This window comes from Oncorhynchus clarkii, chromosome 10, assembly GCF_045791955.1.
Source record: "Oncorhynchus clarkii lewisi isolate Uvic-CL-2024 chromosome 10, UVic_Ocla_1.0, whole genome shotgun sequence".
In the NCBI taxonomy this organism is placed as follows: domain Eukaryota; kingdom Metazoa; phylum Chordata; class Actinopteri; order Salmoniformes; family Salmonidae; genus Oncorhynchus; species Oncorhynchus clarkii.
Window position 1 is genome coordinate 13084578 of NC_092156.1, and position 26387 is coordinate 13110964.

At 40.9% G+C, this 26387-nt stretch overlaps 1 protein-coding gene across 5 annotated transcripts in view; it reads left to right on the top strand.

The window, feature by feature from the left end:
• Positions 1 to 793: 793 nt before the first annotated feature.
• The window catches only part of LOC139418025 (SH3 and PX domains 2B), a 50431-nt gene continuing 24837 nt past the window's right edge, over positions 794 to 26387 (top strand). For 3 of the 5 annotated variants that reach the window (XM_071167113.1, XM_071167114.1, XM_071167118.1), the window contains exons 1-4: positions 801 to 1158; positions 6206 to 6286; positions 15978 to 16053; positions 20722 to 20798. In XM_071167113.1, the coding sequence (XP_071023214.1) occupies positions 1087 to 1158; positions 6206 to 6286; positions 15978 to 16053; positions 20722 to 20798 (306 nt within the window). In that variant the 5' untranslated portion in view covers positions 801 to 1086. Of the gene's footprint in view, positions 1159 to 1964; positions 2049 to 6205; positions 6287 to 15977; positions 16054 to 20721; positions 20799 to 26387 lie in introns of those variants that run through there. The other 2 variants (XM_071167116.1, XM_071167115.1) reach the window with 2 other exon arrangements.

A 26387-nucleotide genomic window follows, 5' to 3' on the forward strand; every position in this document is an offset into this window, starting at 1 on the left:
TGCCAGGCATGTGTGGTATGGCATTCTTGAAGTTGCTATGCTATGCCTTGCTATGAAGCCATTGGCTGATTCTTTAGGATATTTATCGTTAACAGTAATGTGATATGGTTTACGGTGGGATTTTACATTTTTTAAATACACATTTTTAGTCATTTAGCAGACACTCTTATCTAGAGCGACTTACAGGAGCATATTATAATGTTTACAATATAAAATAATTTCACATAATACATTAATCATCGGGTGGCAGGTAGCCCAGTAATTTGAGTGTTGGGCCAGTGAACCAAAGGTTTCTAGATCAAATCCCCAAGGTAAAATGGGTTAAAGGCCTGTTAACTGTATAGTTATAACAGTAAAAGCTGTTTATCAGTTAAAATCTGTCTCCTTCCCAAAAGCGTTGGGAACAATTTATAAAGAAGTCTATCAAAAGGAAAAGTTGCCCAAAGACGTTCTCCCAGTAAACTTCAATATCAGATTTAAACATGCCTATAGCATGCCTGGGCCTCTAGCCTAAATAACCTTTGACATAATGTACCGTAGCTCATCTTTGTTGCTGACTGACGGACGGTATGATTTACTGCCGGACTGTATGACTGACTAACGGACCGATTCTGTTCCAAAAACGTTTCGTCTGTTGAAAAACGTTTAGCAACACAACCAAATTACTCCAAACGAAAACGAGAGTTTCTATTGGACAAATTCAAGTAGGTCCCTCCCCATTTTCTTCCGTTTGGTTCTTAAACTGCAATCGGTTTCCGTTGCAGGACGTAATGAATACACCCATTTTATGTTGTGGAAACCTTCCCGTTGTCAAATGAGAGTCGGTGAGCTGGGATAGACTGGGAGTTTGGTTCAGAGAAGGTCAGACATAGCCTACTGCCTGCCGGACAGGGCAAGAAGAGTAAAGACTGAATGTGGGACAGGAAATCTGACGTGAACCATCTACGAAATAGTATCCCAATTGTTTCATCCAGCAATCAAGGATCTGACGAATGACAAAGATTGGCTGCGTAAACTTTGGCATTCAGGTCTGATCGTTTCTAAACCGGCCTGTTGTTGTTCGTGGAGGCTCTGAAAGAGAACATCATGGCAAGGCGGACTGTGCACGAAGTAACAGTTCAAGATGTACAGAAGAGGAGAAATCCGAACAAACACTATGTAAGTCAAAAAGTTTTTTTTTCAGGAGAGGGCCGACCACGTCTGTATATTGTAGGAATGTATGTGCCACACATATTATGTTCGATAACATTTCTTGTTTCGATAAAGTAAAAACAAAGAGAGTATCGAATTACATTTGACCAAAACAGTCGCTGGAAGAAAAAATTACAGTGCGACCATGTTGCATGCATCTAAAGAAAAGTGGAGTGAGAGGTTTATCGTTGAAAATGTCACATTTATTTTTTCTTTAGAGACCACATGTCAACATCTGGAAATAACCGAGCACCAGGCATGCGCTTTTTCTCAGACTCTTGGTGTTGTTTGTTTTAATTTCCACTTTATTAGGCTACTGTAGTAAAATAATGTTACTATTATAAGTTGTTGGTTTGGTTTCTGATAACATTTGCACACTTGGAATGTAGTCTACACCTGGTTATAACTTTATTAAATATTAAAAAACACACGACCAATATTGAAAACAGTTATTTCCAAAACTGCTGCCACTTTATTTTGTTATATTACCATTACAGTAAACTATAAACAGTAAAAGGAAATGCAGTATGCTGTCGGAGGGACGATAAGGTCACCAGTGAGGTTCGTAATGCAGTCCAGGGCATGATTTTTAAATATTTTTATTTAACCTTTATTTAACTAGGCAAGTCTGTTGAGAACACATTATTAGGTGTATGTGTATGATAGGTGTATGTGTGTATAAAACCTGACACAGACCTTTCAAAACATCGCGAAGGTAGCCTTTGAATAGCTGTCATAGATTTTGATTGGTCTAATGTCTATTTCAGAACGGAGAGAGAGAACCATATATCTGAAGCGGAGAAGCAATGCATGATTTGAGTTACAGTGTGATTGTTTGGGTAGTCCATCCTGATGAGGTAAAACATCGATACAGTTACATATCGGTATATTATTTTTAAATTATATATCATATCGTTTTACAACTCCAGTATTTTTCCTTCATAACTTGTTCTCCATCTTCTTTTTAAACGGGGAGCCGAAAATGGAAACGCAATAAAATCACATTATCGAATTGCAAAACATAGAATCTTGAGAATCGCAAAACATATCATGTTGGCACCTAAGTATCATGATAATATCATATCTTAAGGTCCCTGGCAATTCGCAGCCCTACTGCCTACCAGGCCTTCATGCTCACCTATAGGCTACACGCTGTAGTAGAAAACCGTGACCTCCGGTATTGGTATTTGCTGACCAGGAAGCATACTACTCACTCATCTATTCCCAAGGTCATTGTTAGCTCAGAGTACACAAGGCCTTGGCAGACTGTTTGAACAAGGAATGCCCTTCTGCACACTTCTGTCCAGGACAGAGAGCAGAAGCAATACATGCAGTTTGAGACTGTCTGGCATGAAGGTCCGGCCCATTTTTGTTTAGACTTGACTACAACTTGTTGTGTTGCTCACTTCCATTACAATATTACCTTATACAAATGGACAGTAGGCTTACTACAAAATTCCTGAGCCATCAGAATGATAATGAGAATGCCTTGTGTGCAGACTGCAAAACATGATGAAGCATGCTTACAATATACTGTATTCTACTTTCTGATGGTGCTGTGATCAGTGCATCCCATGGGTGTTTTTGTTGCTGTATCCAAGCATCCAAGCCACCTCAGGGTTTCTGTTTTGAATGATCTCTAATGCACAGTGAAAGGGTTTGGAGCTGAGTGTGGGCTGAGGCAGATGTAAGAATGTTTTCTTATTTCGATAACCACTCCTCAGTCTCCATAAAGGGTTTGAGTTTTTGGATGTATGATGATGATGTTGATGACTGGTTACGTCGTACAAAAATGCCCAGTGAGGTGCAGGATATAAAGATCTTGAGCTCCTGTGTCTCCTTCATCTGCTGGTTTACTGGTTGTGTGCCCTGCGTTGAGCCCTGTGTTTAGCATCTTCCACAGCGTTTCGTCTCCTACAGGGAGGGCAGGGAGTTGGGCCAGGCCGAGCTGGCCCGGCCTGGGACAGAGGCCAACAGAAGCACTCAGCCAGACACAATCAGTGTGGAGTTTCCGTCCGATAACCTCCCAGATTCTCTTTCTCACTTTACAAAAAAGAAAGTGTTTGTTACACTTGTATGTCAAGCACCAACAGGCCATTATTGAATGTTGACAGCCTGCAAGATGCTTTATTTTCATTCACTGTCGGGTTAGTACTTTGATCTTAGGGTGGGCGATGCAAAATATGTTATATTTTCCAATGGCTGGTTTCACTGATGTTACAAGAAGAATCCCCAGTATTTCATGGCACCCCTAAAGGCATCAGCATGCTGCAGTTCTGCTATCGCCTAGCCAAACTCGGCGAAACAAATGCGTGTGCTGATATACTCCCTTAAAAGACCTTCACTAAAAAAATTGGGAAAACAACGGCAAGATTACTGTTTGTCCATTTTGAGATGCCATAGCCAGTACACACTTCCTCAAAATGGTCAGCATTATTCTATGATAGTTCTAGAAATCTGTCATTAATTTAGATGTTTTTGCAGAGGAGATCTTAGTCATGCAATTTCCCATCTAACTAAGATGTTTGGTGCAGTATTTCTCAATGATAAAATGTACATGAAAACAAGTCGTCTCTTGTTGAATGACAAAAAACATTTTTTTTTTAAGTATCCCTACTGTTGACCAATCACCGACGAAGGGGCAAAAACTTTGGCTACCGACTTCGGCTTGCCTCAAGAAAAAATGTCAGCCAAGTAAAAATGTTAGCCAAGTCCAAAGTTTAAAACCAACCAAAACCTCACAAAATGTTCTAATAATATATGCACAAACTCTTCCGAACTGTTTTGGATGGGAAGCATGCAGACGCCTTAAATGGAAAATAGTGTTGAAATTAAGGAAACATACGGATAGAAACTTCAGGACAAAGGAATGGTCAATTTGCCTGTGTTTTGAATCTGAAAGAGCACAGTATTGACTCATGTAGTGCAATGTTCTGCTGTCACACAGTGGTGGTATGTCATACAGTGCATTCAGAAAGTATTCAGACCCCTTGACTTTTTCCACATTTTGTTACGTTACAGCCTTATTCTAAAATGTGTTACATATTTTTTCCCTCATCAATCTACTTACAATACCCCATAATAACAAAGCAAAAACAGTTTTTTAGAAATTTTTGCAAAATAAAAACCTGGAAATATTACATTTATATAAGTATTCAGGCCCTTTGCTCAGTACTTTGTTGAAGCGCCTTTGGCAGTGATTACAGCCTCGAGTCTTCTTGGGTATGACAGTACAATCTTGGCACACATATATTTGGGGAGTTTCTCACCTTCTTCTCTGCAGATCCTCTCAATCTCTGTCAGGTTGGATCGGGAGCATCGCTGCACAGCTATTTTCAGGTCTCTCCAGAGATGTTCGATCGGGTTTAAGTCCGGGCTCTGACTGGACCACTCAAGGACATTCAGAGACTTGTCCCGAAGCCACTCATGCGTTGTCTTGGCTGTGGCTGTGTCATTGTCCTGTTGGAAGGTGAACCGTCGCCCCAGTCTGAGGTCCTGAGCACTCTGGAGCAGGCTTTCATCAAGGATCTCTCTGTACTTTGCTCCGTTCATCTTTCCCTCTTTCGATCCTCCCTCGATCCCAGTCCCTGTCGCTGAAAAACATCCCCACAGTATAATGCTGCTACTGCCATGCTTCACTGTGGGGATGGTGCCAGGTTTCCTCCAGAAGTGACGCTTGGCATTCAGGCCAAATAGTTAAATCTTGGTTTCATCAGACCAGATACTCTTGTTTCTCATGGTCTGAGAGTCTTTAGGTGCCTTTTGGCAAACTCAAAGAGGGCTGTCATGTTCCTTTTACTGAGGAGTGGCTTCCATCTGGCCACTCTACCATAAAGGCCTGATTGGTGGAGTGCTGCAGAGATGGTTGTCCTTCTGGAAGGTTCTCCCATCTCCACAGAGGAACTCTGGAGCTCTGTCAGAGTCACTATTGGACTCTTGGTCACATCCCTGACCAAGGCCCTTCTCCCCCGATTGCTCAGTTTGGCTGGGTGGCCAGCTCTAGAAGAGTCTTGGTGGTTCTAAACTTCTTCCATTTAAGATTGATGGAGGCTACTGTGTTCTTGGGTACCTTCAATGCTGCAGACATTTGTTGGTACCCTTCCCCAGATCTGTGCCTCAACACAATCCTATCTCTGAGCTCTACGACAATTCCTACGACAATTGCTCTGACATGCACTGTCAACTGTGGGACCTTATATAGACAAGTGTGTGCCTTTCCAAATCATGTCCAATCAATTGAATTTACCACAGGTGGACTCCAATCAAGTTGTAGAAACATCTCAAGGATGATCAATGGAAACAGGATGCACATGAGTTCAATTTCGAGTCTCATAACAAAGGGTCTGAATACTTATGTAAAAAAGGTATTTCTGTTTTTTATTTTTCTACATTTGCAAACATTTCTTAAATCCTATTTTGGCTTTGTCATTATCGGCTATTGTGTGTAGATCGATGAGGGATTTTTTTTTTAAATACATTTTAGAATAAGGCTGTAAAGTAACAAAATGTGGAAAAAGTCAATGGATCTGAATACTTTCCGAATGCACTGTATGTCTATTGTCCATGCATCCTTTGCAAGACGACAATTGTGCTATCCCAATGCGTGAGTAGTAGACATGATCTTTTCCTTTTACACAGGAAATGAGGATCTCACGGTGTGGGAAGGAAGTGATATCATATGAAAGGATGTCAGATCCATTCTGTAGAAAATGGTTGACATGACACCACATTGAACCACACAATGTACCTAGTAACTTAATTTGTCTTCCCTTGAATCCACGTCATTGTGGACTAGGTGTGACCATGAATCAGAAATGGAATCATCAAGGGGTTTCACCTTTGAAGCTGTTATGGGTTTTAACAGCATATTGAGGTTATTACACTGTTACCATGAATATATGGAGCCATTTGAATTAATATGGGTCCTTGTCGTCACACCTATGCAGTAATAGTAACTATATGCTCTGTAAGAGTTAAAGGTTTTAAAAGTAACCCCTTTTGTTCTTTCTATCAGGTTTACATCATCAAAGTGTCTTGGTCTGATGGTAGCACTGAGGTCATCTTCAGGCGCTACAGCAAGTTCTTCGATCTGCAGGTGAGTTGGGAACAGCTATGGGAAAACAACAAAGTACAATCATACATGCACACTATATGGCCGCATTTTAAATGGCACCCTACTCCCTACATAGTACACTACTTTCTACCAGAGCCCATAGGCTATAAGCTGGGTGGTTTGAGCCCTGAATGCTGATTGGCTGACAGCCGTGGTATACCCGCGATGCGTTGTGCCTAAGAACAGCCCTTGGCCGTGGTATATTGGCTATGTACCATACCTCCTCATTTCTTATTTCTTAAATATACCATTGTACAGGCCTACCAATAGGAACACAGTGTTTGTGCCTGGGTCACTGAGCCATGTGATTTTGGTAATTACCTGCATATGAGTCGATTGGGAAAATGAACTAATGGAGCCGGAATAAGCTGAATATTGATTTGAACAGATAACCACAACAATAGAATAGAACATCACACAGGCAGTTTACTGCACATGGAGGGAATCTCCTCAGACTTTCAGTTCCTTTTTCTGTGGCAATTGATCTCTGTTAAATATATCATCAATATGAATACTTGGTGTACATTGTGTCATATGGTCTGAGTGTAGATTAATGTAAGCAGGTAGGCCTATTGGAGATGCAGGGTCATATTGAGTCAGTGTGTATTTTTAAAATGGGACATTCCCTCGTATGCTTTTCAGCTGCTTCCTTCTCTATTTAAAGCTCTGGGTGGGCTCTCAGAGTGGCATGTGAAATTCAGATAACCCTTATGATTACACCAGATCACATCTCCTGGTTTGGCCCATTGGTTTGGCCCATTGGTTTGGCCCATTGGTTTGGCCCATTGCTTTGACCCATTGGTTTGGCCCATTGGTTTGGCCCATTGGTTTGGCCCATTGGTTTGGCGCTGGTACATGAAAAGGGGAAACAGTTAATTTATCATTCATTGAAATGGGCTTATGTCAATTCCTGTAAAGCTGTGGCTCAGACTGCAAGCTGGCTGACCGTTTATGACGGTGGCTGGTAGCGTCATCTTCTGAGAACTAAGGACTGTACTGCATACAAAATGCAACACACCCTATTACCTGTAAAGTGCCCTTTTGACCAGAGTCCTACACTCATGTCAAGGTACTATCTGTCCCCATAGGAGAGCCCTTTGAAGAACCCTTATGGCTGCAGGTAGAAAACTTTTGGGTTTCATGTAGAATCCTTTCTACAGAGGGTTCTACTTGGAACCCAAAACGGGTTCTCCTATGGGGACAGCTGAAGAACCCTTTCGGAAACCTTTTTTCTAAAAGTGTAGGTCCAGGTCCAGAATAGTGCACTCTCTAAGGATAGGGTTCCATTGGGACACAGCCTGGACAGTGAAGGAGTGATGAGTCATTTCATCTGGCTACTGCTCCTTTGACGGTACTGACCCACCTGGATGCATCTCTCTGAGAGCCTGCCATGGTTGCTGTCTGTTGGTAAGGACATAAGACCAATGGGCTGGCCTGGGCTGAGCCGGTCTAGAATAGTGCTTCTCACTGTGGAACACGTCACCTGTTTGGCTGCGTCAATACTGGACTCCTCTGGTGTTGTACTGCTTTGTAAAAGATACAAAATCAAAATATGATCTCATGACTCACAATGAGAAACTATTCACACACACACACACAATCCCTGTTCCTCCCTTCCTCTGACTCTCCCTGGGTCGTCATCGCTCACTCCTCTCTGATGTCACTGCTGTCCATCCTGCAGGAGACAGCCTTTGTTTGAAAGTAATGGTCAGATGAACAGATCGGCTGGCAAACAAAGAACAATGACATGATCATACGCCTCAATATAATATATAACCACAGAGACGGGTTGTCTCTTGCATCACATCCCATCAATAGTGGCTAATGCTGTTGGCAGACTTATGGCTGTCTCTCCGCATGCAGGCCATAGGTCTGGGTTGATTCATGGTGCTGTGTTTGTCTTGTCCACAGTATTAGGCCAACTGCATCAAATGGAGCCGCGCAAACAAGCTCTGCACGTTGTTGTTTACTCCTCTCTAATTACTAATGCAGAGTTAGTATTTGTCTTTAGATTCCTAGACTTGAAGCCAGAACAGTTTCGTGAGCCATTTGAGATACAGTAGAAATGGAAACACTGGGTAGCCTAAACAAAATTGCATGCAAATTTCGTGATGTAAGTACCTTGAACCAAAATGACTGATGCATTGCATTGACAAATTATGGAAAATACAGAGACTCTGTTTCCATGGCACTAAGTACTGTTTCCATGCTCTACATCTGTCCACGTTGGACTTAATATGCCCTATCCTTGTGTCTAAATTCCAAAACCACTTTCGAATAGATACAAACTCTTATTCCTATGCATTGGTGTGATGTAAAGCGGATACTTGACTACTGTCTCCCTCAACTCACAGCTGTCACATATTTTCCACATGTGGTAATCGCGTAACAAAACCCTTTTAATGTGGAAAGAGGGCAATCCTCTGTTGAGATCATAGGGCTGCCTGTTGTGAGCAGCGTTTTGCACAAAAGCTAAAGAGGCTCTTATTCTCTGGTGCACAATAATTTGCTGGACCCTATTGCAATAAACTGGATCCCATGCTATAATTTTTGATCTGGAAACAATTAGACATAACATATGCCTTGACTTAAAAAATGCTGAACAGAAGATATGTGCGTCTGTAAATATAGTGCATAGCAGTACTGTGCACTATGGAAATGAATGTAAATAAATGTAGATTTGAAGGGAAATCCAGCAGTTGACAATTGAGTGGTTTTTAATCCTGCAGGAATGCTTTGGAAAGGGAAAAGGAGGGTTCAAGGACAACATCTATGTGGAAGACTTGTTCAGTATATGCATTAGTATGACTTGCCCATAAGCTAGCCTATTGAAATGGCCAAGCTTATACACCTTTTCAAAATGAATTCAAATTAATTCAATTTCCTGGTATAATTTGAAGACAATAACCAAGAAATCCAATAGGGTATTATATTCTCCTTGACATAGAAGATATAATCCATAGACAGATAGGCTAAACCTTGGACTTTTTACTTCAGTAGGACAAATGAGATTGAGTAGTATCTTAATTCACTCCACTCTTTTCCACCTAGCTGGCTTACTGGTGTCTCCTGCCTTTGTTTATGACTATTGAAAGTTTTTTTTTTTTTAGGCAATGTCTGCCCAGCCGTCACTATGCCAGACTTGAAATGTGGGAGTTTAGTTTCACTGCTCAGTTTTTCTCACTTTTTATATTTAATTTTCTCCCTTTTTAAAAAGGGTTTTGAAAACCATGTGCTGAGCCAGCACATTGCTTACAGGGCAGACCGACGCAGTGGCAGGAAATGCAAGTCTAAACGAAGGCTCCTCACCTCACATGCTCTCAACACCTAAGGAGAATGTTTTCACCAATTCCTATTGAAAACACATGACGTTGGTCTTTTTGAGTGTGATTCACTCATTTAAACCAATGTTTTCCAAAGCCTTAATATAAAATAACTCAAGTAAAAGTAAGTCACCCAGTAAAATTCTACTTGAGTAGAAGTTTAAAAGTATTTGGTTTAAAATATAAATACGTGTCAAAAGTAAATGTTATTGCTAAAATATACTTAAGTATCAAAAGTAAAAGTATAAATAATTTCAAATTCCTTATATTAAGCAAACCAGACGGCACCATTTTCTAGTTTTTTTCATGGAGAGCAACACTCCAACATTCAGACATCATTTACAAACAAAGCATGTGTGTTTAGTGAGTCCGCAGATTAGAGGCAGTAGGGATGACCAGGGATGCTTGGTTGATAAGTGTGTGAATTTGACTATTTTCCTGTCCTACCAAACATTCAAAATAAAATAACTTTTGGGTGTCAAGAAAAATGTATGGAGTAAAAAGTACAATATTTTCTTTAGGAATGTAGTGAAGTAAAAGTTGTCAAAATATTAAGTAAAGTACAAATACCCCAAAAAACTACTTAAGTAGTACTTTAAATTATTTTTACTTAAGTACTTTACAGCACTGGAAATTCCAGAAAGAGATGTGGTTGTCGGAGGTGGCCTTTAACACTTATTCAGGTCCTGTTTTGAGAGGGAGACTCAGATCCAGAGAACACAGGCCTTTGTGTGTGATAAGACTGACTGATGTAGTCACAGAAGAGGATATGAACCAGACGAATGATAGCTGTCCATCGCAAATTAACTTAGTCTCTGACCAAACAAGTATTTGCTGCCCAATTAATTAATTCATTTGATGCAAAATACTTATTTTAAGTCGCTCTGGATAAGAGTGTCTGCTAAATGACTAAAATGTAAGTTTAACTGTGTATCCCTTTATTCTGTTAGGTGTAGCGATGGAGGAGTCGTGTGATGATAACCCACCGTTACTCCCCTGGCTGTGATGTCATACCTCCCAGCAGACATCACACCTGGGACCCTACATTCTTTGTGGTTTCCTTGTTTACTCATTAATGTATTAGTCATTAACAGCCCTCTTTTTCGTCTGAATTAGTCAGCTAGCTCATCAATGAAAATACGTGGAATAGATGTCTGTGCCCAGTGGGTAGTCCATCACAACTAAAGTTAACAGTACCTCAGTAGGCCTACCATTGCCAAGAAAAAGTCTGTCAAATGAAGTCAGTATTTACTATTGTGTTGCTAGAACCCATTAAACCCATTCTCAAGTCATTAATTTGAGAGTTATGTGTACATGATGTAACTGGCTGTCTGCAGCAGAGACAAGGCTACATATTCACCTTAGTCAGATGGCTTTCCTCATCTGAGACATCAGCTCTGATTACAGGCCATAGACGGGGTGTTGGAGCGACGGTAGAGACCGAATCAGTTAGGGTGTGGCTCCCCGCTAGACACATGGGAACAATTACAGCGTGTGTGGGGGTATTCTCTCTCTCTCAAGTCTTAAAGTAAAAGGAGGATCTGTGAAAAAAGGCCTCTGCCTCTTTGTCATGTGTAGTCAGTCAGAGGTCTTTTCCCTCTGCCTTCTCTTTGTTCCATGGAGGAAGGAGTAGTGTAGCTGGAAGTTTGATGTAGAGCTTGGATCAATCAGAACCTCCCCCAATTGCCGTCTACAGGATTGGTATTCTTAGTTCCCTGCTGATCTTCTCCTTTTTTATTTTTTCTGCACTAGTCAGTTCTTCTGTTGCTCAGTACATTTTCATTCCACGTCGTGGATATTATTGGGTCTATTGGGATATATAATGATGTAGTTGAAAATTGTAACACTTCAGTTACAGATGTAGGATCTTAATTTGACCTACAGTGCATTCGGAAAGTATTCAGACCCCTTGACTTTTTCCACATTTTGTTACATTACAGCTTTATAGATTACATGTAAATAAAAATAAAAATAAAAAAAAAATATATATATATATATATATATATATATATATATATACAAAATTCACTTCATCATTATGGGGTATTGTGTGCAGATTGCTGAGGATTATATACAATACACAATACCCCATAATGATAAAGTGAGAAAAAATGTTTATAGATATATCTTAGCAAATTTATACAAAGTATAAAGTATTCAGACCCTTTGCTATGAGACTCGAATTTGAGCTCCGGTGCATCCTGTTTCCATTATCATCCTTGGGATGTTTCTACAACTGTGGTAAATTCAATTGATTGTACATGTCTATATATAAGCTCCCACAGTTGACAGTGCATGCCAGAGTAAAAACCTAGACAGGATTGTGTCAAGGCACAGATCTGCGGAAGGGTACCAAAACATGTCTGCACCAAGAGCACACTGTCCTCCATCATTCTTAAATGGAAGAAGTTTGGAACAACCAAGACTCTTCCTAGAGCTAGCCGCCTGGCCAAACTGAGCAATCGGGGGAGAAGGGCCTTGGTCAGGGAGGTGACCAAGAACCCGATAGTCACTCTGATAGAGCTCCAGAGTTTCTCTGTGGAGATGGTTGTCCTTCTGGAAGGTTCTCGCATCTCTGCAGCACTCCACCAATCAGGTCTTTATGGTAGAGTGGCCAGATGGAAGCCAGTCCTCAGTAAAAGGCACATGACAGCCCACTTGGAGTTTGCCAAAAGGCACCTAAAGGACTCTCAGGCCATGAGAATCAAGATTCTCTGGTCTGATGAAACCAAGATGTAAATATTTGGCTTTAATGCCAAGCTTCACGTCGGGAGAAAACCTGGCACCATCCCTACGGTGAAGCATGGTGGTGGCAGAATCATGCTGTGGGGATGTTTTTCAGCGGCAGGGATTGGGAGACTAGTCAGGATCGAGGCAAAGATGAACGGAGCAAAGTACAGAGATCCTTGATGAAAGCCTGCTGAGAGGATCTGCAGAGAAGGTGTGGCAAGCTTGTTGTGTCATACCCAAGATGACTCTAGGCTGTAATCCCTGCTTCAATAGAGTACAGGGTCTGAACACTTATGTAAATGTGATATTTCAGTTTTTTTTATTTTCAAGAAATTAGCAAACATTTCTAAATACCTGTTTTTGCTTTGTCATTATGGGGTTCTGTTTGTAGATTGATGAGGGGGAAAAAACGATTTAATCAATTTTAGAATAAAGCTGTAACCTAACAAGATTTGGTAAAAGTAAATGGGTCTGAATACTTTCCAAGGGCACTGTATATTGTTACAGTAAAATAATATTTTGTCCATTATGTTGCTTGATCGGTGGTTAGGCTATTAGCTGGCAAAAAGTAGGCTACATAAAAAGTGCAATACTGTTAACATAACCGTGTATTAGTGTGGGTTTTCAGTGAATTTACAGTATGTAAATCACAAAGCTCATTTGAACATTCGGCGCAAAAAAAATGATCAGGAACAAACTATTTATTAAGCTCCTACATCTGTTTAATGATTTTCAGTTGGAGCATATATAGAATTCTGCATAATAATTGACTGGGTTCATGACGGCGTTTGCGTCTCTCAAGAGCTTTCATAGATTATTCACGTAATAAACATGTTTACATTTGATTTAGTAGCCACTGGGCATTTGGGACATTAGGTGGAGCTTTAGTTTCTGGAGAGATGAAGGGTTGCATATTGTAGGAAAGCATAGAGGAGAATTCTGGATATCGAATGAGGAGGTGCAGGAAGTAACAATGTTGACTGTAAAGTAGTCGTGTAAGCAGGTAGAGTTTAATGTGATGTTAAAGTGAACAGTCAATGATGTCATTAGTATAGTCAACAGACATGCTGCTATTAATTAACCATGATTGCAATCATGAGAGGGATATAACAGTACTGATAAATCATGTCAATAATGAACATGGTATAGAAGGTGCTTTTTACTCTGTGACTGAAACATTCTTCACCTCCTTGATATCCATCCTGTCTTTGCCAAACTGGATCCAAAGTATTGGAGCACTCTGCCATAACATTACTCTTACCTCACACGTCTTCAGTGCTCTCTCTTCTCTGCTTTCTTTGGCTTCAGCCACCAACAGACTGTTATGGTTTCTTTAACTTCCACCTACAGCCATTTGCATTGTGACTATAGCTTTATGTTGAGTTAATTTGCACAGCTGCATGTAGACTGTGCATTGAGGTCAAGAGCTCTCTGCTGGTGACTGGTCCAAAGCCATACTGCTGAGTGTCATAGCAACATTACAGCACTGTAATAACAATGAGTTATATTATAGTACTCTCTGTTGCAAGGTATGACACGTGTTACTGTCTTTTAACTGGTAGTAAGGCCAGTCGTAAGACATGTTACAGAATCAGAGGAAATGCTCCTTCTCTGTGCAAGTCAGATACAAGCCCTTCTAAACAAGCCCGAATCCACCCATCTATTTATCCAATCTCGACTCTGTATGGACAGGGCTCTACGCTGACCATTTTTTACAAGAAACATGTGTGCACGCACCTAAGTTGAAAAATGTAGGCGCACACAAATACATTTGGGAGCACTATGAAAAATATTTGAGATATTAAAGCTAGAATCCTTAATTTTTCTTTGTGCTCCAAAATAAAAATGTCAGGTCGCACAGCAATATGCAAGTAAAATGGTCGCTCTGTGGAGCCCTGATGGAGAAGACAGGCCCATCATATGCCAGTGTTTCCATATGATGGGCCAGTAGTCATTTTCCACGAGTGCAGGAACCAAGATGCTCTAAACAGATTGTTTCGACATCACCAGCCCTACTGGCCAATCAGATCCCTGCTTGCTGCCCACATCATCAACTTAGTTGAATCATTTGAACTCTAGTCTGTTTGTTTGTAGAAGATGGAAAAGAAAAACATGAATCTAGTATTTGTGAGGTCTGTCTCTAATCTATTCTCCAACACAAAGTGAATAATTCCCCCCCACCTGGCTAGATATGTTTGGTTTAGTTAGTAATAGTATGGAGTATGTATGCCGTTATTTATTGTCATAAAAACCCAGTTGGTTCTGACACTGACATTCCACTCTAAGTTGAATATAATGAGAAATGAAGAACATTCCTCTTTTATCTGGCAGCACGTTTGTTCTCTTTGACCCCACTCTGGTTCTGGAGTACAGCCTCGCCGTCACGGCAGACAGATGCCATTATTCTATCAGATTGATGTTAATGTACTTGTTTTTTTATTTTTATCCAGGCTAGTCAATTAAGAACAAATTATTATTTACAATAAGGACCTCAGTCACTGGGCTCACAATAAGGTGGCTGTCTTGAAAATCATACCCTGTCTTTCCCAGTACCTCTTCATTGACATTTCACTGTATGCAGAGAAAGAGCGGTGTCCCTTAGAGACCTTTTCTCTTTGTGCTCCATGATATTTGACTTGTAGTTCTGGATACTAGGCTATAGGCAATTGTGGAGGCAGGTAGCCTAGTGGATAGAGCGTTGGGCCGGTAACCAAAAGATTGCTGGATCGAATCCCCGAGCTGACAAGGTAAAAATATGTTGTTCTGCCCCTGAACAAGGCAGTTAACCCACTGTTCCCCGGGTAGGCTGTCATTGTAAATAATAATTTGTTCTTAACTGACTTGCCTAGTAAAATAATAATATCAGTAGGTATGTAGAACAGTTTTCAGCTACTTTCCTCTTTTTAATTTATAGGCATTAGAAGTCATCATACAGGAAGTTCAATAAAGATTTTTTCTGAAGCAACATTGTGCAGAACCCCTCAAAACGGCAAACTGCCGCTTATGGTAAACGTGAACCACCTGGGTTCTGTTGTGGTGGACCAGAGTGCAGAGTGTAGTTGATGGGTTGGCTCAGTCAGCAGGTTGGCCTAGAGTGACTGGACTGAACACTCCTCAGTGCGTTGTTGCTGTGCTGAAAGAGAGGGAAGGAGAAAGGGCTTCAAGTTCATTGGTTGACACGCCCAGGTGTCTTTTCACTCGCCTCCAGCTGCCAATAGAATACAGCTGGGGCCTGGAACTTAAAACACAGACCTTCAAACTGGGGGAGGGGGAGGTTATTGGCTAGAGTGTAGGAAAATAACCTATAGCACTGTGGTGGGATCACTGGGAGACAGAGAGAAAGCGGCACACTGGGCTTTAAAAGGAGAAAGTAAATTTAAAAAATATATATTATGTCAGTGGGCCTTTGCTAACAGGCCATGAAGCATATGTAGCCTAGCTACCTCAACCAAGACGAAATACCATCTGTTGTGTGGATGTCTTATCATTGGCAGAACCAGTCCTTTTAGGAATTGCTGAATTGTAAAAATGTACAACCCTCTCCCTGCCCCATGCGGTGATGTTGTTGTGTGATAGCATGTGTTGTTTAACTCCCTGTGTTGTTGCCACTGTGCTTTCAGATGGAGCTTCTGGATAAGTTCCCTGTGGAAGGAGGGCAGAAAGACCCCAAGCGGAGAATCATCCCATTTCTACCAGGTAAGAGTGTAGCCCTTTCCATGACTAAAAGAGCCACATTTGACCTCATGGTGGAATGTTCTTAAAAATATATATAATTTCATAATTAATGAAAAAAATAATGTTTTAATTATCCGGTGTTTCAATGTCGAACAGTTTTGTTATAGTTCAGTCTTCTGTGATGTATATAAAGTGTAATATTGGGATGCAAACTCAACATTCTATACACTTCAACTCTATGTCCGACATGGTACAAGTGTCTTCTTTCTGTTAAGCCCATAACCATGAGTCTGAGATTCTGAGGTGTATACTCTTGTTTCAAAGTAGTTTTGTTTAAGACTACCACGAATCAGTCTGTGACCCTGATTTAGCTCACTACAGGAAAAGTTTAAACAACACACTGCTACTGACTGACAGTCCCAGCTCATGTGGTGCCGTCAACCCAGCAGCAGAGTTAACAGAGAAGAAGAAAGTAAGAGCTGCTACGTTGCACCCTGTGAAATCCACACCTCTCATGAGCTCACTATTTCCCTTACCGAGCACGGTTTTGTTTTTCCATTTATATACTGAATGGCAATTTTGTAAATTGCTATTCGTTTTAGTTCCTCCCTCCAATACTGTCCATCGAACACACTAAGCATGAGGGGCCCAGATTGAATTAAGACTGGACACATGTATTAGCAACTCTTGAAACAAGGCCATTTAGTGTCTCATGAGAGTAATCCATGTGAGGCTTATGGGGAAGCCTCACATGGAGGTCTAGGACTGTAGAACTCAGAGAGACCAAGAGAGGGAGACAGGGAGAGAGAGAGGCAATGAGGGGAGAAGACTAACCAGGGAGACTAGACCACATTACTCCCAGAGTCTTTTCCTCTTCTCCGTTGATTCATATATTGTTGTAAATGCTTCAGACATGTATGCTCATTGCTCATACATCTGTGAGGAAAGATTCATTCTGAGCACTCAAATCCCAAATAAAATCAAATTGTATTTATCATCATAAACAACAGGTGTAGTCTAACAGTGAAATGCTTACTTACTGGCCTGTCCCAACAAAGCAAAGAGAAGGAAAAACAGAAATAAAAATAATAACACATCAATTGCTTGGCTTTATCCACAGGGTAACCGTAAACAAGTCGATGTGCAGAGGTATGAGGTAATGGAGGTAGATATGTGTATATATAGGTAGGGATAACTAGGGGTATGAGGTAATGGAGGTAGATATGTGTATATATAGGTAGGGATAACTAGGGGTATGAGGTAATGGAGGTAGATATGTGTATATATAGGTAGGGATAACTAGGCAACTGGATAGATAATAAACGGTAACAGCAGCGTATGTGACGATTCAAAAGGGTCAATGCAGATAGTCCGGTTAGCTATGGGTTAACTATTTAACTAGCTATTTAGCAGTCTTGTGGATTGGGGGTAGAAGTTCAGAACCACGTTTAGGTTCTTTCTGTATTCTAAACTCCCCTAGTTCCATTCCCACAGAGTAGACGTCAACATCCAGGCCTGCTGTTTTAAGTTATGTTTGTCTCCCCTTCTTGAATGAAATGAAATTGAAGTGAACAGCTCAACATTTTTTCAGGTGGTTCCCATCTGAACTCCTACGTCTTCCCCTCCTCCTTCATCCACCCCCTCGTCTTTCAGAACAGGACCAGAAAGACATTCTGTTAGCTGTCTTGTAGTCACAGACTGACTTCTTCAGCTCTTTACAAACTGTGGCATGGCCTGATTTGCACAGCAGATTTCTGTCTGCACTCACAACCACATGGTCAGGGCAAGAAGTCTCAGACCAACGGGCCAATCTGGTCGACTCAGACCAAACCAACAAGACACGGAAGTGGTTTTCCTGTCAGGGCTTGGTTTGTACTTCAAGGCCTCTCGTTTTGTTTTCATTTCTTTGGCCTCTTAGGATCAGCAAAGTGGTTCTGTTTGCATCTGCAAAATGCCCGCTCAGTGTTTTCCTGCCTCACCGTGGTTATGATTCTGGATATGAGTCGCCAGTCGACTTCTTCAACGTTGTGAAGGAGAACAGTTGATTAACTGTTGACATAGGACTTCATGATGAATGTTTTTATATCCAGGCTGTCTGGTTGGCTGACAACCTCAGTGACTTTCACAACCGGAGCTTCTGTATGTCAGCCTCCACACACAGCTTCCTTTAGTCATATCAGGAGCAAACTTGCTCTTTTGACTTCAAACATGCCAGCTACACAAATGGTTCCATGGAACTGAATAATTCAATGGAACTAAATAAATTGGATCCTTCTATTGTCCTTAAGCAGCCCATTTTTATGTCCACTTGTGTAGCAATATCATATTGTACAACCGTTAGGATTGTACAGAGAAAGAGAAATACAAAGAAATACAGTACAGAGAAATACAAACATTGTATTTTTTTTATTTATTTTTTTAACCTTTATTTAACAAGGCAAGTCAGTTAAGAACAAATTCTTATTTACAATGACGGCCTAGTGGGTTAACTGCCTTGTTCAGGGGCAGAACAACAGATTTTTACCTTGTCACCTTGGGGATTCGTTCTTGCATCCTTTTGGTTACTAGTCCAACGCTCCAACCACTATTGTTGTACTTGAGTGCGGTGTGGCTGTATTCAAGAGTCACCATCTGGGACCTCTGTAATTACTAAACACACCTGCAATCTATCTAGCCTTTCATTGGAAATATCTCTTCCCAGCACTCTGCCTCAAACTCAATTCATGAGCCAACTCTGTAAACATTAGTGGTGGAGAATGTTTAATGATAGAAGAAACACATTCAATTTTTTTCCCTTGTTTGTGAGATCAAGTTGAACGACTAACCAAACTTGGTTAGGGAAATATCTTATTGGATGGATCTAGTCTCCCAAGAGGACAGATTTGTTGAATATTTAATATATTTTTATTTTATTTTATCTCAGCTCTTAATGATTGCATCCAGAACAAATGAGACATCAACTAAATAAAGATTTTAAACGATTTATATAATCATCTGCCCATTCAATAGGGACAATATAATCATCTGCCCATTCAATAGGGACAATATAATCATATGCCCATTCAATAGGGACACTACTGTTTCACATGAATGTTTCCTGTGGCTTTCCTGACCTGGGGTGTCTTGTGTTGAGTAGAGAGCCTGAGAGAAGAGGATCCTCCCTGTTCCCGCTCTCTCTGTTCCATACTTAGTCTCTCTCTGTTCCATACTTAGTCTCTCTCTGTTCCATACTTAGTCTCTCTCTGTTCCATACTTAGTCTCTCTCTGTTCCATACTTAGTCTCTCTCTGTTCCATACTTAGTCTCTCTCTGTTCCATACTTAGTCTCTCTCTGTTCCATACGTAGTCTCTCTCTGTTCCATACTTAGTCTCTCTCTGTTCCATACGTAGTCTCTCTCTGTTCCATACGTAGTCTCTCTCTGTTCCATACTTAGTCTCTCTCTGTTCCATACTTAGTCTCTCTCTGTTCCATACTTAGTCTCTCTCTGGGCAACAAAAGCTGTTTGATACCCAGCTGGCCACTCTGGTCACAGAGTTGCAATGAGGTCTGCCTGGCCCAGGTTTGAATCTGTACTGTAACAGCAGCAGACATTTTATTTTTCCCTAAACAGGCCTTTCGTTGACTGAGCATGTGGCACATACAAAATGGGTGGGAAGTGTTGAGTCAGCACTTTTCCCTTGACCCAGAGAGCTTGGAAATGGATCCCCTGTGTAATACTTATATTTCACTTGTGCCCGTGTTAGCAGTCTTAACAAATATCATAAGCCCCTTGATGAGGAGATACAGTCACTTCTAAGATCTCTCTTTTTGACCTAATATTTTACTGGCCTGACTTAATACCTCGGTCCCATGGCTCTGTAATGTAAATTTACAAACGGGTCCTCCATGGTTAAAAGGAGAGAGAGGTACCAGTCTGCTTCCAACTTCCTGCATACCAGAAAACTTAATAGGTTTTCTGAGACCTATTTGTATCCATTTCTTGTTATTGTTCCAGTGACCCAAATCCAGACTCCCGGCGGTGGCCATTTTTGTGGCTGTGCGATAAGAACGGAATATAGATGCCATCCACTATATGATAAAGAAGGCCAACAATTCACAGTGCACTTAATGACTTTCATTGTGCTGTCAGAGTTGGGTTATTGATGAGGCCACTGTATTGGCCTAAGATAGTAGCTGTGCAATATAATGGACTGGACTGCAGTCTTTACACAAGCCCACTCTATGAAGACAAGTCATTGTCCTTCACAACTGTAACATACAATACTGTATGTAAGCCTACTGTTACCATTCCAAATGTACCATGAGATCATTTGTTGGGAGTAAAGTGAATCAGTCTTTAGTCTAGATTAGTGTGTTTCTTTAGGAGCACAGTATCAGTTGGACCTTGAAAGCTTTTAATAACATTCCTGAATGGTTAAATGTTCATGTAGCCTACATGTTATACTGCATAGGAAGGTATCCAGTGTAGGCTTTTTAGAAAAAGTCAGTACAGTATTTTCAAGAAAAACCGAGTAGTGCAGGTATGGAGTATTTATCACGTTGTATGCCTGCTTGTATAATTGCCACAACTACTGTGAATCGACACCATTGAAAAGGAAAACAAGTAATGAATACTCTTTCAGTTTGAGCCTTTATCTTTGGAAGACATAAACTGTAGATTCTAAAGACTGGTTTTCTTCTTCCTTCCAGGGAAGATCCTGTTCAGGAGAAGCCATATCAGGGATGTGGCCATGAAGCGCCTGAGGCCTATCAACGAGTACTGCAGGGTGAGTACTGACTCAGCTGGTGGGGAAATTCAGGGGTATTAAAGCTTTCACACTCGTCACCCATCATGGAAGAAACAACAATAGGGCCCAGAAAGAAACCTGGAGGGGAACCAAATCCTTGAGTATTAGGACCATATCTCTGTGGTAGATAGAGGTCCAGATTAGAGCTAGGAATGCATCCTTGAGCCTGCTTCCTATAGCCTTCCCTCACGTGGTTCACTTCACAGATCAAATTTGAACATTTTAGTCATTTAGCGTACGCTCTTATCCAGAGCGACTTACAGGAGCAGTTAGGGTTAAGTGCCTTGCTCAAGGGCACATCGACATATTTTTCACCTTGTCGGCTCAGGGATTTGAACCAGCAAAACTCTAACCAATAGGCTGCCTTTCTGCCACCCAAAACAATTGAACAAGGACTCCTGTTTAGAAATCCAAGTATGTGCTCTGTGATAGGCACAGCAGTGAGGGCTTTCAGATAGCATGGCTGTCAGAGTGAGACTGTTTTGAATTCCATGCACCCACCAGCTATGATTCCCAGAGGCCAGAGTCACATCTAGTTCCACTGACCTGTCATATCCATTCTCTGCTTTAGTTGATGTGTTTCTCCATACAAAGACCCAATACACTTGGATTTTTTTAAATGTATTTATCCATTATTTTACCAGGTAAGTTGACTGAGAACACATTCTCATTTGCAGCAACGACCTGGGGAATAGTTACAGGGGAGAGGAGGGGGATGAATTAACACCCCTACTCTTACGATAAGTGCCATGGGATATTTAATGACCTCAGAGAGTCAGGACACCCTTTTAACGTCCCATATGAAAGACGGCACCCTACACAGGGCAGTGTCCCCAATCACTGCCCTGGGGCATTGGGATATTTTTTTTAGACCAGAGGAAAGAGTGCCTCCTACTGGCCCTCCAACACCACTTCCAGCAGCATCCCATCCAGGAACTGACCAGGACCAACCCTGCTTAGCTTCAGAAGCAAGCCAGCAGTGGTATGCAGGGTGGTAATGCTGCTGGAATGTTGGAAACATGCATATTCTCTATGTTTATCATTGCCCAATGGGAAATATAAGATAACAAAATCAGTCATCCTCAAATATATTTTCTTCAGGAATTAGACATTGAGGAAACTGAAGGCAGTCTGGAACATGGCTGACTGAGAAAAAACAAAGCAGAGAATGTGTTTTGTTCTTTGTGGGAAGGGAAAGAAGAAGCCACCTCTGTGGCGGGCAATAGTGGTGCTGTGGAATCTCTGTGGGAAGCTATCTGTCCACTATGCAGTGCAGAGGTTATGAGCAGTGCTGAGCTAGCCCCAGTCAGCAACATCACCAGGCTTTGTGTTTCATTTTAAAGGGCTGCCCTATAAACTACCTTTTTTGCCTGGTAACTGTTTTGCAAGGTGGTCATGCTCAGTCATGCTCTTAAAAACAACATATTCCCTGGCATGTTGCGAGAGTGCCTTTGTTTATGAAGCCAGGTCACTGTTGAGAGAGATGGGGTACACATTAGAGGTCGACCAATTATGGTCGTTACTGCGTTGGACTAGTTAACTGTAAGGTTGCAAGATTGGATCCCCAGAGCTGACAAGGTGAAAATCTGTCGTTCTGCCCCTGAAAAAGGCAGTTAATCCACCGTTCCTAGGCCGTCATTGAAAATAAGAATGTGTTCTTAACTGACTTGTCTAGTTAAATAAAGGTATAAAAAATATATATTTTTAATCGGCAAATTGGCGCCCAAAAATACCAATTTCCGATTGTTATGAAAACTTGAAATCGGCCCTAATTAATCGGCCATTCCGATTAATCGGTCAACCTCTAGTACACATGTCTTGGGAGGGGGAGGCCTAGGGGTCAGGATACCTCAGTGGGTCAGATTGGGATGGACAGGACAGCAGGCAGGATCAGGGTCAGGGTAGGCAGAGGTCAATAATCCAGAGGTGGTGCAAAGGTACAGGACAGCAGGCTCAGAGTCAGGACAGGCAAAGGTCATAACCAGGAGGGCAAGAAAAGAGAGACTGGGGAAAAGCAGGAGCTGAGACAAAAACGCTGGTTGATTTGACAAACAAGACAAACTGGCACAGACAGAGAACACAGGTATAAATACACAGGGGATAATGGGGAAGATGGGCGACACCTGGAGGGGGGTGGAGACAAGCACAAGGACAGGTGAAGCCGATCAGGGTGTAACAATATGAATAGTTTCAGACTTCTATGCAAGGTTATTATAGTAAACTAAATCTGAAACTAAAATGAAAGCTAATCATGAAAAACTATTTAGGTAATGAAAATAAAATAATTAACAAACCCGTTTGAAAAATTAAAACTATACTAAAGCTATTATCTTTGACTCCAAAACAAAATGAAATTACATTTTAAAAAACAACATGAATTATGCAAAAATCTAATGGTAGTTTTCAAGCTTTTGTGGGGTTTTCAAGCTACTGAAGCTGGTGGGTAAATGTGATTTTTTTTTAATGGAGGTCATTGAGAGAGTATCGCATTTGGTCAATATAAAATGCAATTGATAATTTGCTATGTGAGGCTTATTTTATTGAATTGAAGTTTTGTAATGTTTAGGATGTTACGAATGTACTGAGACAAGTACGTGGCGTTCTGGCAACTTTGAACAACGCCTGTTGTTCATAAGCGTATCTGCCCGTTCATTGGCTAGAATGTCTATCTAACCTATGACCTGACCTGACACATCACCTTATGCATTACTGCCCCCCAGTCTCAAGAAGTTACATCCCAAAAAACAAACCAAACCAAATAATTAAAAAAACAAATATAAATATTTTTATACGACTTAAACTAAATGTAATCTAGAAAATCTGGTCTGAAAACGAACTGAAACTAAACTGAATTTCAAATACAAATCTAAAAACGAATAGAAATACAAATAAATATAAAAACACAACACTATCTATTAAATAGAACTTCTGGTCTGCAGTCACGTTTTCCGTTGTTGTCGGTTCCATAGAGGACTATAATATATACAGTAGCTTGCGAAAGTATTCATCCCCCTTAGCGTTTTTCCTATTTTGTTCCCTTACAACCTGGAATTAAAATTGAATTTCTGGGGGTTTGTATCATTAGATTTACAAAACATGCGTACCACTTTGAGGATGCAAAATATTTTTTATTCTGAAACAAACAAAAACTTGAGCTAGCATAACTATTCATCCCCCCTAAAGTCAATACTTTGTAGAGCCACCTTTTGCAGTAATTACAGCTGCAAGTCTCTTGGGGTATGTCTCTATAAGCTTGGCACATCTAGCCACTTTGATTTTTGCCGATTATTCAAGGCAAAACTGCTCCAGCTCCTTCAAGTTGGATGGGTTCCGCTGGTGTACAGCAATCTTGAAGTCATACCACAGATTCCCAATTGGATTGAGGTCTAGGCTTTGACTAGGCCATTCCAAGACATTTAAATGTTTCCCCTTAAATCACTCGAGTGTTGCTTTAGCAGTGTGCTTAGGGTCAATGTCCTGCTGGAAAGTAAACCTTTGTCCCAGTCTCAAATCTCTGGAAGACTGAAACAGGTTTTCCTCAAGAATTTCCCTATATTTAGCGCCATCCATGATTCTTTCAATTATGACCCGTTTCCCAGTCCCTGACAATTAAAAAAACATCCCCACAGCATGATGCTGCCACCACCATGTTTTACGGTGGGGAAGGTGTTCTTGGGGTGATGAGAGGTGTTGGGTTTACTCCAGACATAGTATTTAACTTGATGGCCAAAAAGCTCAATTTTAGTCTCATCTGGCCAGAGTACCTTCTTCTATATGTTTGGGGAGTCTCCCACATGCCTTTTGGTGAACACCAAACATTTTAGCTTATTTGTTTCTTTAAGCAATGGCTTTTTTTCTGGCCACTCTTCTGTAAAGCCCAGCTTTGTGGAGTGTACAGCTTAAAGTGGTCCTATGGACAAATACTCCAATCTCCGCTGTGGAGCATTGCAGGTCCTTCAGGGTTATCTTTGGTCTCTTTGTTGCCTCTCTGATTAATGCCCTCCTTGCCTGGTCCGTGAGTTTTGGTGGGCGGCCCTCTTTTAGCAGGTTTGTTGTGGTCCCATATTCTTTCCATTTTTTAAATAATGAACGTAATGGTGCTCTGTGGATGTTCAAAGTTTAGGATTTTTTTTATAACCCAACCCTGATCTGTACTTCTCCACGACTTTGTCTCTGACCTGTTTGGAGAGCTCCTTGTTCTTCATGGTGCTGCTTGCTTGGTGGTGCCCCTTGCTTAGTGGTATTGCTGGCTCTGGAGCTTTTCAAAACAGGTGTATAAAAATACTGAGATCATGTGACAGATCATGTGACACTTAGATTGCACATATATGGACTTTATTTAACTAATTATGTGACTTCTGGAGGTAATTGGTTGCAAAAGATCTTATTTAGGGGCTTCGTAGCAAAGGGGGTGAATACATATGGACACGCCACTTTTCCAGTTATTTTTAAGTTATTTTTAATTTCACTTCACCAATTTGGACTATTTTGTGTATGTCCATTACATGAAATCCAAATAAGATCAATTTATATTACAGGTTGTAATGCAACAAAATAGGAAAAACGCCAAGGGAGATGAATACTTTTGCAAGGCACTGTAGATCTATTAACATCCTCAATACAAATGAACAAATTGAAGTAAAAAAAAATATATATATATATATATATCAAAATATGTTTTATTGTCAGCTAAAATGTACCTGAAATATGTTTTAGGTGTTGTTTTGAAATGTATTGTTGTTTTACAAATACTTGAATTACAACTCCTCTCTTCTCTGTCTGAGAGGGCTTAAAGGGACATGTCCAAAATGTTCAACTTCATATTTATCATCTCCAGCACTAGGAAGTAGAACATTTTAGAAATGTCCCTTTAACAAAGTCATCTGGTAATACTGTATCTTTGGATAATTCAATGTCTAGCCCTATGACCACCTGTATCGTCTCCTTAGGCTCTGTTGACTGTGTTGGTGACTTGCCCTTTATCAGCTGCCCTAACCTGTGTGAGTTACCCTACTACTCATACTGCTTCTTGTTAGTGAAGTGACAGGTGAATCATCCACTCCCTGGCCAGTCAGCCCCCTCCCTGGTTCTTTAAACCCCTGGGTGAGGGGATTTGAAGGGGGGAGTGGGAGTCAGATAAAAGGTCTGTGGTTCTGCCTGGTCACGCTGGCTGATTTGGAGAGATGGGGGTGGGGGTGGGGGGGCTGGTCGGGCTGACAGAGTGAAATGTAGAACTTTATGGTTCCTTTCATGTTTGGCTCGGAGGATCACCATTTCAACCTTTCTGTCAAATTCTGAGTGAAGTATGAACCTGACTCACATGAAATTCCCCATGCTGGAGTTTCTGCTTTTAGGAAAGGAGAGGTTGATGCCTGGAGAATATATAAGTTTTAAGTATCGAGCTTCTATTTTATTAGACGTATGTACGGGAAGGATGCACATAGTATACATCGTCCAATGAAATACTTACTTGCAGGTTCCTGCTCAACAATGCAACAACAATAAGAAATAATACAAGATAAGAATATGAATATAAAGTAAGTTGTTCAGTGGAGTATAATACATATT